Below are 11,887 nucleotides of genomic sequence, written 5' to 3'. Positions count from 1 at the left end.
TCACCAGCAGAGGGCGGTAAATCACTTTTAATCCCGATGTGATAATCAGCAATTAAAAAAAAAAAAAAAAAAACACATTCAGAAGAATTTAATAAAACTCGTTTTATTTCAAAAACAAGAAACTTTCCTGCAAAGCAATTCAAACATAGAAATTCAGGTGGACACTTTAATATTTTACACTTATAGTGCTTTCATTTGAGTTTTGCATCACATTTTAACACAGAAGCCAACATACTAGGGCTGGGGAATATATCGACTTTTTAAGATATATCGATATATTTTCAAACAAGATATAGGGTAAGTCAATATCATTAATATCGATATAGTTTATGTTGTATTAAAATAACGTTACAGGGGTGACAGGTCGTCTTTTTCTCATCTCACTGATGATGACTGACTGTCTGTCCCTCTTAACCCTGCTCCTCCTCTCTCTCTCTTTTATTGTATTTAAGGAACATTTTATAATATTACTTTTTAAATTCACAAACAGGTAGTTTATTTTTCCATGTGTTTTCACTGTTAATAAAATACATATCGATATATATCGAGTAGCTCCATTCAGCTAATCAATATCAAGATATGAGTTTTGGTCCATATCGCCCAGCCCTACAACATACAACAACCAAGCAAAACTGATTGATAAGGCTAATTAAAATCTGGTTTATTTATTTACATAAAGCCTGTTTCCCTTTTTTTTTTTAAATAACTGTTCAACATGAAATAAATCAGATTGTTTCAACAAAACACGTCCAACAAAATGCTAATTGAATATAATTGCAAAGAGAACGGGAGATAGAAAATAAAACCTTTGAAAAACTGAAATTATATATTTTTTAAACAGCATCGTTTGCATTTATCATCAGAATATTTGACCTCAGACCTTTGTTTATTTTTTGGACGAATCCCAGGCAGGAGAAAAACATCACTTCAAGTGTAGGAGGGAAGTTTTTGTAACAGTCACAAACAAGCTCTCAAATCGTCTTCGAGCTGGATTACATCTCCGTCACGTTTCACAGGATCTCTCACAGGCTGTTGTAACCTTCTGTCCGGCGGTCTCTAACGATCAGGAAGGTTATCACAACGATCAAAATGATACACACCACTACGGCCCCGATGATGATGGGGATGACTCGCTTGTTATAGTCAGCCCAACACTCCACATCTGAAACATGAGACAGAAGGAGGGAGATGGAGGAAGAGAAGGGAGGAAAAGTCAAGAGGAAAAAAAGGGTTTTGATTTATTAGAAAAACATGTCTGTGTCACGTTTAATCTGTGCAGAAATGAATGCTGTTCTTGGAATTAGTCTACATTTGTTGCATCCTCGTAGTTTGAGCCTGAAGTGTAGACTGTAGTCCACACATTGTCTACGTGTAAGTAGATATTACTTTATGCAGAAACAGGCTCAAAATATCAAGTCAAAATATATAATATAATCATTTTAATGCATGCAGAATTGTACAAAACTTGTGCTTGTATCCATTTTAGATTGGGCACTTTCTATTTGTTTGTAATGAGCTTGCACTTGGTTTTCACACTACTATACTCAGCTTAAACAAAACAATATCTAGCTTAGTTTATAGACTATCCTAAACAAATGTTGACTAACTTTTCAGTGAGCATTTTGTCCAAGTCTTTAAAAAAAAACAGTGAAATAAAAGAGAGTCTTAGCAGCTTTATTATGATTTTAGCTCTAAACCCACTAAAGCAGGATAAACCTAAATGCACTCTTTGTGGAACAGGCTAGTTACCCCTGTTTGTTTCATGCAAATAATCTAGCTCAGATACCTTTTCCAAACTCTCCTTTGTTCAGCGTGAAGGCCTGCACCTGCAGAGGAACCAGTTTGATGTTCAGCTGAGACGACATCAGGAACAGAGTCTCAGAATTGCACTTGAAGCTCTGTCCTGTAGCCGTAGTGAACAGCTCTTCATGGGCCATGACACCTGAGTAAGTCTTATCTTTGAGGAAGGAGGTAAGACAGGGAGAGGTGTTAATGTTTGCAGGTTTTGTACTGGATATGTGTGTTATGTGCCTCTCTGTGGTCTTACTTCGACATCCATTGCAGGGAGGCAAAGGAGTCAAATGAGCGGTCAGCTTGGTGACGGAGAAAAGAGTCTTGTTCTGAAGATGAAACGCAAACAGACACAGAATGAATCACAGAATTTCTTCAAAATAAACAAACTCCAGCTAATGAATGAATCATTAATCTACGGTAGATAATGGATCTTTGAACTTGCTGTTGCCATTGCCAGAAAATTTTTTTTCTCTTAAACTGAAATCTACATGTTCTAGATTAATTCCTCATTGTGTGATCATACAAAAAAGTTTGCCAGTTGCACATTTGTGGAAAACATATTACATCATTTCCATGCTTTTTTAAAAACATTTCCGCTGACTGTTACTGGACATTTGTACTAATCTTGTTTTTCTTTTCATGCAAATCCAGACTTTTGGCTTGTGCCTTGGCTATTATTTCTCAGCTATTGCACTGCACTATTGCACCCTGTTGGTTTAATTAGTCTGCTAATCAGCTGAAGTTGGCAATATTATGTAACCTTCTGCATGGCGCACCTGTTTCCTCTGCAGTCACATTTTTCCATTTTTGTTGAGTAGACAAATGGTTTTTCAAATGATGCAAAAACAGAAACAAGTGAATATTTTCATTCCATACACATGTTCTGTGTGAGGGTAGACCATATTAGACATTATTTACTTAAAGTAAATGTCAAAACATAACATAGCCATTGTGCTGTGAAATGTTTAACATCATTTCTAAAGACACTTTTCGTCTCATTTAAAGTCTTCTTAAACGAGATGCTTAAACAAACCTGCAAGGTTTCACAAAACAGGATTAGGGATTATTTGCGAGTGCATGCTCAGATCTGGTTGTTGAATTCTGTTCATTGTTTGATGTTATTTCTGTTTGTTATAGTCGGCTCTTTCATTTGAAACATTTTGTATGCTGCCATCTAGGTCAGGAATCCCATTGTGAAAGAGAGAGAGAGCTTAGAGGGAATATCTCTAATCGATTAAACCACAAAGAGGCACTTTCATTCTTCTGTTTTATATTTCACCAAGCTCAATTTAAAAAAAGTTACTAATGCTTTTGGAAAATAGTTAAAAGTAGAATTTTTGGCTGTCAGGTGTAGTGCAGGAGAAGTACTAAGTTGTATTAAGTGCACACACTCAAGTCAAGTGCACATACCTCAAATACCTGCTGGAGTACCAAAATTAAGGGCGAATGTGAACACATTTAGTTACATTGCATCCCTTCCTGCAGTGCAACATTCTCACAGTGAGGATTATCCATTTGTTCGTTAAATTTTTTGTACCTTTTTGAAGACGAACTGCAGACTGGCAGCGTTGTTTGGCAGAGTGAGGCAGAGGACGGCAGTTTTTATACCGCAGTAACCGGTGGTCCTGACGCTGGTCGGTTCGAGGCTCAGGTACCGGGTCTGCAGAGAAAACACAGAAGAGAGCAGAGTTACTTCATAGCAATAGACAGCATCACGAGTCAGAGGACCTTATCAACGTGTTGGTTACACGCTGCCTAAATGTTTATGTATTTCCACTCATGTATCACAGTGCTGGAGATCGTGTCCAAGTCTGTTTTTAAAAAAGAGCTGATGCTTCTTTTAGATTTCTACAGTTTCAACAGTAAAACCAAATAGTAACACCTCACAAATAAATGCTGACAGACATGCACACTTACTGCAAAATGTGCAAAAAAGGGAAAAAAACTGCTTACTGCTGACCCATTCACAGCCACTAACCTTATTTTCGATGACAATGAACACCACTCCCATTTTAGCTTTGATGCATGGTATCCCAGCAAGAGTCTTTAGCATGTAGTCCCCTGTGCAAATAGACACAAAAAATATCAACTGTAACATAAGATACAAATTTCACATGATAACATGACATTTTCTAAAACTGGGTTCCTTTGATTCATTTTCTAGGTTTCACAGCTCTACAGCAGTTGTTCTCTATGAGTCTTATAGAAAAAAGGTTCAAAGAGAGTGTGTCTGTGTATGACGGAGGATTAGGGTCACGTTAAAAAAAAATTTTAAATTTGAGATTAAAGTCGTAAATTTACGAGAATAAAGTCATACATTTACGAGATTAAAGTCGTAAATTTACGAGAATAAAGTTGTACATTTACGAGATTAAAGTCGTAAATTTACGTATTTATGAGTTTAATCTCATAAATTAACGAGTTCGAGACCAGCCTGAGTGAAAATGATGAAAGTATTATTTACGAGAATAAAGTTGTACATTTACGAGAATAAAGTTGTACATTTACGAGATTAAAGTCGTACATTTACGAGATTAAAGTCATAAATTTACGAGAATAAAGTCGTACATTTACGAGATTAAAGTCGTAAATTTATGAGAATAAAGTCGTGCATTTACGAGATTAAAGTCGTAAATTTACGTATTTATGAGTTTAATCTCGTAAATTAACGAGTTCGAGACCAGCCTGCGCGACAAATGATGAAAGTATTATTTACGAGAATAAAGTCGTAAATTTACGAGTTTAATCTCTTAAATTTACGTCTTTAATCTCGAAATAAAAAAAAATTAAAAAAATTTAACGTGGCCCTAATCCTCCGTCGTATCTTTGTAGATCATTCATCTAGCTGTGTTTCTTTTATGTTAGTTTATTTTCATTTTCAGAATCTCTTATTTTATATATCAGTGTGTGTTATTCTTGTAGAACATTTTCACTTATTAAGTTATAAAGTGTAACAGTCTCGTTTTACATGACATGCCAAAAATAATTGAAATGAGTTATCATTTCCTGTAAGTGTAGGACAACCTCATTTCATCTCAGTCATCAAACTACTGAGTTCAGACAGATGTTAAACCTACTGATCAAACTTGTTTTCAGTTAAAAATAAAACAGCTTTCACAACCTTAAAGTAAAAAATCTCTTTTATAATCATCGCACAGTGCCAACCATCTACAAAAAGCCAACCGGTTTGACAGCTGACAGCGACCACAGGCATCGTCTGATTCACTTTCATTAGTTAGCTTTTATTCTCTTGTTGTGCATCTCACCCTTTGATTCTATCACTACTGGGGACATCTTTGAGATTAGAATAAGTGGGTCAGAGAAACTGGTGGTGTTGTTCATATTTCTGTGATACATCTGGCTCATTGTGTAGGTGTATACCTATAGGAGGGATGGACTCAGAGGGCTGAAGGACCGGGCGGTAGAACTGAGCGTCAGAGGGAAACTCCTCAGAGTCAGATAGAGGCTGGGTGGAGCTGCTGTTCCCCTGAGCAACTGGTGGAGGAAGAAACATGTAAATACACCAATAAATCATTTCTATTGGACTTCAACAAAATGGATTTGATGGGAAAACTTAAAAAAGACAGAGTTAACAGAGGTCAGTAAACAACTGGGTTAAATTCAGCGAGTACCAGTGGCGGATTGTTTGACCCTGTGTTGGTAATATTTGTATTTTTCTGTTGCATTGCTGTATCAAAAAAAAACTCTTCTGTTGGTTTTCTACCCACAAGGTATTGAGAAAAATGAAAACTGAAACATTTCTCAAAATACCCCATTGGTGGGGCGCTGGTGGTGCAGTGGTTAGTGCCGGCGCCCCATGTAAGGAGGCCATAGTCTTCCAAGCGGGCGGCCCAGGTTCGAAACCCACCTGTGGCTCCTTTCCCGCATGTCATTCTCTACTCTCTCTCTCCCTGATTTACAACTCTATCCACCGTCCTATCGCTCCATTAAAGGCAGAAAAAAAAAAATACCCCATTGGTTCTGGATGGAATAAACATAATACTTGTCTCATGTTAAACTATGTTAAAGGAACAAGGTGTTACCATGCCGACAGCTGAGCCTTAGGAGAGCACAACAACTCCAGGAAAGATACAAAGTTAGTAACATGTATCAATGGGATTTGAATCTTTCATGATTCATGTCCAAGTCATGCAAAGCGTGGTGTATCAAGTCCCCTAGCAGTCTAAGCCTATATCAGCTCCGGGCTGGTCCAAGTCAAGCCTGAGCACAAACCTGACTGTAAGCTTTATCAAAATGTAAAGCTTTAAGTCCAGTCTTAAGTAGAGAGGTTTTCTGCTTCTCACACCCTAACTGGTAGATAATTCCAAAGGGAAGGGATCAGGTCATTAAAAACTCTGCCTCCCATACTATATTTGGAGACCTTAGGTACAACAAGAACAAGGCCTACATTCTGGGAGCATAATCGTATAGAGTATTAAAAAGGGAACTATAAGGTCTTCATGATGTGATTGTGCCTGCCCATTAATAGTAATGGATGTGAGGAGAAGTCTTTATCAGTGCCAGTGCAGAAAAGCTAATATGGGAGAAGCATGATGTATTTTCCTAGTTGTAAGTGACAGTATTTTGGTTCAATGTATTTGTATCATGCACAGATTAATTAAGCGCATCTACCAAAAGGTCAGCAGAAAATAATATAGAGTGGATGGACACAAGTTCCCTTTTCAATTCAACTTTTTGCACAAATGTAGACAACGCTATGATTTCTATCATAGAAGCGTTTCTGGACATATCTCAGGAAATAAGGTTTTCTTTGGGGGGGGGGAATAAAAATCAGGTGTTGTATATGTGTGTACCTCTTAAAGGGATCTCTTCAACAGAGTTGTAGATCTGAGCCTCAGTGGTCACCTTGGAGTCGGAGTCAGCCTGGTCAGAGATGCTGTTTCCCTGGACCTGAACACCTTTGAGGAGGAAGAGACGAACACCAGTATTTATCACAATACAACTGTCAAAAGAGTGAAGGCTCTTTTTGTCTCCTTTTACAAAAACTTTGCTACAGAAAAGTATTCTTTAATGGACTTTTTGGGGCTCTGGTGTTTTGTAGGTGTGTACCTTTTGGAGGGATCTCCTCAACAGAGTGGTAGATTTGAGCCTCAGTGTTCAGGTCAGAGCTAGAATCGAGCTGGATAGAGCTGTTGTTCCCCTGGAGGTGAACACCTGGAGGAGGAAGAGACACGTCCATTTTAACAAATCAGTTAGTAACGCTGTAAATCCTTTGGTAGTTTAACCAAAGTCAGAGTTGATGTGGGTGGGTTTGGTGGAAAAACTGCTTCTTTACACCAGACATTTAAACCAGTGTTGGGTTACTGGATCAAAACCCTTTCTATTGGGTGGGTTTCTACAAATATCCATAACAACATCCAATATCCACAAAATTCATAGGATTTGACGATACGATACAACGCAAGGCAACACAATACAGTCCTGTAAAACGCCACAGCAGGCCATGCAATATGAATGAAAAGGTACCATTCACTTTTTCGTTGCAATATGGAAATTTGTCTTAAACTAGAAAGCTGCAGGCATTTAGCTGTCTTCATAGCAGTATTAAAACCCTCTGCACCTTTAAGAAAAAGCTAAAGACCCAGCTCTTTCATGAATACCTACTAACTTAATGATGATGGTCTCCATATTATTGATGATGATGATGGTAATGACGATGGTTTTTGTTTGATAACGACGACTTATAAGATGGTTTCTATACTGATTAGAGCTCTCAAGAACTGCCCTCAATGTTGTGCTTTGCCTCTGGTCACTTCCTGTCAGCACCTGTGTGTCCAATCAGACTCAAAGCTGATCGTTTGCTCTTACTGACATTGTTCCCTTTTTTTCTAGATCCTTGCTTGTGTTGTTCTTACTCTCTGATGTACGTCGCTTTGGATAAAAGAGTCTGCTGAGTGAATTGTAGAATTGTAGAAAATGAATAAATATGTAAACAGAGTGGAAAAGTTGCTGCACATAACTGCAAACACGACTTGTTATACTGTCCTACTCATACTTGGTAAAGTATTCTATGTAGCTCTGCTTTAACTGGTCATGTCATGTGAAAGAGGTTTTCTGTGTCACTGGCTGCAATGCAACATTACATTCACTATCAGAGCACGATATACAGTACAGGAGACTTTTACACAGGGATCCTTTTCTGTTGATTAAGTCCAATAAAGGCTGCATTACTGCATATTTGTGAAGGGAACCAACCAGAGATGTGTACTTTACGAAGCAAAGCAATGCAAATCTGTACTCTTGGCTTGTTACCGAGCTATTATTTCTCAACACACACAAAAAGCTTCCTGCAGTACATTTCATCCACTCTGGTGATCAGCTGATACTGAGTGCCAGATGACAGGGCTGCATGATATGCGGCAGGACCAGTCTTACATTATATTTAACCTTAGTGCTGCATGTTCCTTTTAATTCTGCATATAGTTAAATCATCTGCACTCCTGTCGTACCCCACGTTGTAACTCTGCCAAAAGACTTAACAGATTTTTGGAATAACAGGTGATGCAATAAGTTTAAAACCAATGGGAAACAAACTACATTTTTGTTATAACCTTTGTTCACTTTGCAACAGAACAACCTGGTAGCATGCATACATGGTTATACTGTACAAAATAAAAACATTACAACAATGGCACGTGCTTTTGGCAAACTTATTGCAAGATATTTTAAAACGAATAAGTGGATGCAACTCTACTGTAGTCATAGTGATTCTAAGCCTCGTCATATCTGGTGCATTAAACCACGGCATGAGAGAGATGGAAAGGTGGAAACCACAAAAGACCACTGAAGAGAGCACTCGTGTGTAGAGGACACCAGAGTGCTCATATACCAGACATGTAGAAGATATTAAACACTATTAAAAAGAAAGCACAGCAGCATTAAGAAACAGTTTAATGTAAATACTAAAAGTCTCCAACAAAAATGTTTTTCAAGTAACAGAGAAAAGACAAAGAAAGAGTTGAGAGATCTCTTTCTGAGGTAGAAAAAAAATATATCCTCAAACTTACTGGGAATAACAGCAGCCAGGAGGAAAAGAGTCCATCCACCTGATTGAGCCATGAGCATCATAGTTAGTGAAGTAAATAAAGAAGCAGAGTGGAGTAAATCTGCAGTAATGAGTAGTGGAGTTATAGAGCGCTACAGCTGTGGTCGGACTTGTAAATGTGAAACTGTTTAACACCTAAGCGACCCGCACAGAGGAAGTGAAGTGTCGCAGGAGGCGGGCTGACTCTCTCAGCACTGAAGTGGCACCTCTGATGGGAAACTTTGTGTCAGTTTTAACTGACAAAACGAAACGACCAGCAGCTACCTCAAACCATGTTGTCCACACACTACTCAACCTTTACATAATACAATCATTTATAAAAAAATAAAAAAAACATTTTAAACATAAACAGGAATTAAAATGAGGAAAAACTCAGTCCAAATGATGCTGTTCTCGTGGTCAAGTTTGAGGATCAAATGAGAAACAACTTCTAAGATCAAAACTGTGTTGGGCATGCTAAACATTATGAAGGATTCAAAATGTTTCTGATAAGAAATTAAATGTATTTTCTTCTCCTCTTAAAGCCTTTATCCATCCATCCATTATGTATACCGCTTTTACCCAAAGGAAAACAATCATGCAAACCATTCAAACCAGGGACCTTTTTTTCACTTTATATCATCACTGGTTACTTTAACTTGCCATCCACTACACATAATTCATAATTGTCCTGTATTCTTTAACTATTTATATTATTTTGTATCTACATCCTATTGTTGTTTCTATCTGTATTTATCTTATCTATCCTGTGAATTTTGTATTACTTCTCTCTCTGTCTTGCTGCTGCAATGCCCGAATTTCCCCTCTGTGGATCAATAAAGTATAATCCTCCTCCTTTATGTCACCTTTAAATGGTCTCAGTCTCTTTTGTCTTTAATGGGTCAAATCCACAGCATACATGTTTTCATTTTTTTTAAGAGAGGTTGCTTTTTTGCTTTTTTTAAATCAAATCAAATCAAATCAAGTTTATTTGTATAGCACATTTAAAAACAGCTTCATCTGACCAAAGTGCTTTACAGGCAATGCATAAAAGCAAGAAATAAAAAATAATAATGTGAAAAAACATTTCATTCAAGCAGTAATTTCAGAAACAACCTGAACAAAACCTATGACCTCACAGGATTCAGGTGAGAATAAACGTCCAGACCTTTTACTGACGGACATTTGTTGTTGTCTATGCTGTATGTGTATTGTTTGTTTATACAGTCCATAGCATGGCATGTGGTTACAGGATGCATATTCACATTATGTCTACCATTTTTTTATTGAATAGTCAGACATTTTGGAAATACACTGCTTTGCTTCCATACTCAGAGCTACATAAGAAGATGGCTAACACTTCAGCGTCTTTTGTTGTATCTGTTGTTACAGAAAATATTAAACTTAGCCAGCGGAAATTAAGCATAACAGGTGGAAGACGAGAAGCTACAGGCGGCATTTCTAAAGGGTTACAGCATGCAGCATGTTATCACAGGTTATCACAGGAGGAAGCAGCTACTGTAGCTTAGCTCAGTCCAAAGACAACAAAATGTTCCATCATAACTGAACTTTCTGGAGTTTTGTCTTTACTGTGAGCAGCAAGAGGCAAACATGTAGACTTCAGGAGGAACTGCATCCAGCGAAGAAACAGTTCAGACGTCGTGTCACCTGCTGTCAGATTCTGTATTTATATGTAGAATCCATTGATAAGCATTGATCTTGTTTTAACTTTATTTCAAAGAGACCTTTGAAGGTTTAATAATTTAGTAAAAGGAAAATAAAAAAGAGTTTAACAACTACTTAATGCACTTGTTACCTTCAGGTTGGATTGTAGTATTTATCTTTTTACAGGCCGTCCTGATAAGTAGGGATGTAACGATTCACTCAACTCACGATACGATTCTCTCACGATTCATTTTACAAAATGAGACTGTAGACAAATTAGGACTGAAAAAAGATTCCTTTAGGGGCTTCATCATCATCATCATCATCATCATCATCATCATCATCATCATCGACCTTTATTTAAGTTCTCGGAGAGATCATTGAGGGCGACCCTGATTTACAACGATGCCGAGAAAACATACATAAATGATAAACAACGAGAAATAAGATAAAGCTACTACAGAAAATAAAATCAATAAAAGAGCAATAAGAAGAATAAAATATAAACACTAAAATAATTTAAAAGCTTGAAATTACTACGGTGATAAGTCAGTAATTAAAATCAAATAAAACAGTTACAGGTATTGGGAGGTTAAAAATAATATTTCTTAAAGTGTCCATGAGGGATAAAAGTGCTCAAGTTCAGGTCCTGTTGTAAAATGTTCCAGGAGTTTGCAACACTCACACTAAAATCAGTTTTCCCCAGGTCAGTCCTGTCATGAGGAACCTGGAGAACCAGCCTCTCTCTCTCTCTCTCGAGCGGGTTAAACATGGAGCAGGGTTCAGATGTAACAAGGAGGTGATATATGATGGAAGCTTTCCAGTAAGGGCTTTATAGATAAAAAGATTCCAGTGGTTATTGCGTCTCTCAGTGAGGGAGGGCCGACCAACTTTATTATGAAGAATGCCGCGGTGAGTCAAGTAGCTATCAATGAATCTAAGAGCAGAATGGTAAACAGCATCTAAGGGCTTTAGCGTAGTGGAAGACGCCCGCTTCAAACCCGCTCGTCAGTGTGTCAGTTTTCCTCTCAGCGAGGGGAGGTGATCTGAGCTTCTCATTGTGGTGTGGATTAAATGCTGCATCATGTTGGTCGTGCTATTTGTGTAGTTCTCTGTCTTCTTGTGATATTTTCACACAGTTTTTTGTCTCGTCTGTTATCGTCTCACCTCTTTCATTTTCTGTCTCGACGAAGCCAAAACTCTTCCACACCTCCGATTTAAAACACGGTGGTGCGTCCTCAATTTCAAAATCTTTGCTCTGCAGCTGCCGACACTCACCATATTATTGCCATTAATTTTACGATTAATCTTTTAATAAGTCTGAAGACTCTTCAATCGAGAGGAACCACTGGTTTATGAAGCTTAAAGGCTTTATATGTGATT

General features: G+C 37.6%; 1 protein-coding gene across 1 annotated transcript; it reads right to left on the bottom strand.

Annotated features, from left to right (window-relative positions):
* Window positions 1-85: 85 nt before the first annotated feature.
* lamp3 (lysosomal associated membrane protein 3) lies at window positions 86-8,980 on the bottom strand. The gene is made up of 9 exons (XM_061034546.1): window positions 8,823-8,980; window positions 6,865-6,969; window positions 6,609-6,713; window positions 5,176-5,289; window positions 3,773-3,855; window positions 3,332-3,454; window positions 2,048-2,120; window positions 1,787-1,957; window positions 86-1,162 (listed from the first exon to the last, which is right to left on the bottom strand). The coding sequence occupies exons 1-9, from the start codon at window positions 8,881-8,883 to the stop codon at window positions 1,023-1,025; spliced, it is 975 nt and encodes a 324-aa protein (XP_060890529.1). The 5' UTR covers window positions 8,884-8,980; the 3' UTR covers window positions 86-1,022.
* Between the last annotated feature and the right edge of the window lie 2,907 nt (window positions 8,981-11,887).

Source organism: Labrus mixtus, chromosome 3 (assembly GCF_963584025.1).
Source record: "Labrus mixtus chromosome 3, fLabMix1.1, whole genome shotgun sequence".
NCBI classification, from domain to species: Eukaryota; Metazoa; Chordata; class Actinopteri; order Labriformes; family Labridae; genus Labrus; species Labrus mixtus.
Note: the sequence above shows the minus strand (reverse complement) of the source record. Positions and strands in the feature narration are given on the sequence as shown.

Excerpts from the sequence above, each read along its gene's own strand:
- lamp3 (XM_061034546.1), bottom strand. The coding sequence starts at position 8,883 with ATGATGCTCATGGCTCAATCAGGTGGATGGACTCTTTTCCTCCTGGCT. Across the intron at positions 3,455-3,772 it reads TCATTGTCATCGAAAATAAG|ACCCGGTACCTGAGCCTCGA; the intron begins GTTAGTGGCTGT and ends TTTTCTCTGCAG. Across the intron at positions 1,163-1,786 it reads CAAAGGAGAGTTTGGAAAAG|ATGTGGAGTGTTGGGCTGAC; the intron begins GTATCTGAGCTA and ends CTCATGTTTCAG.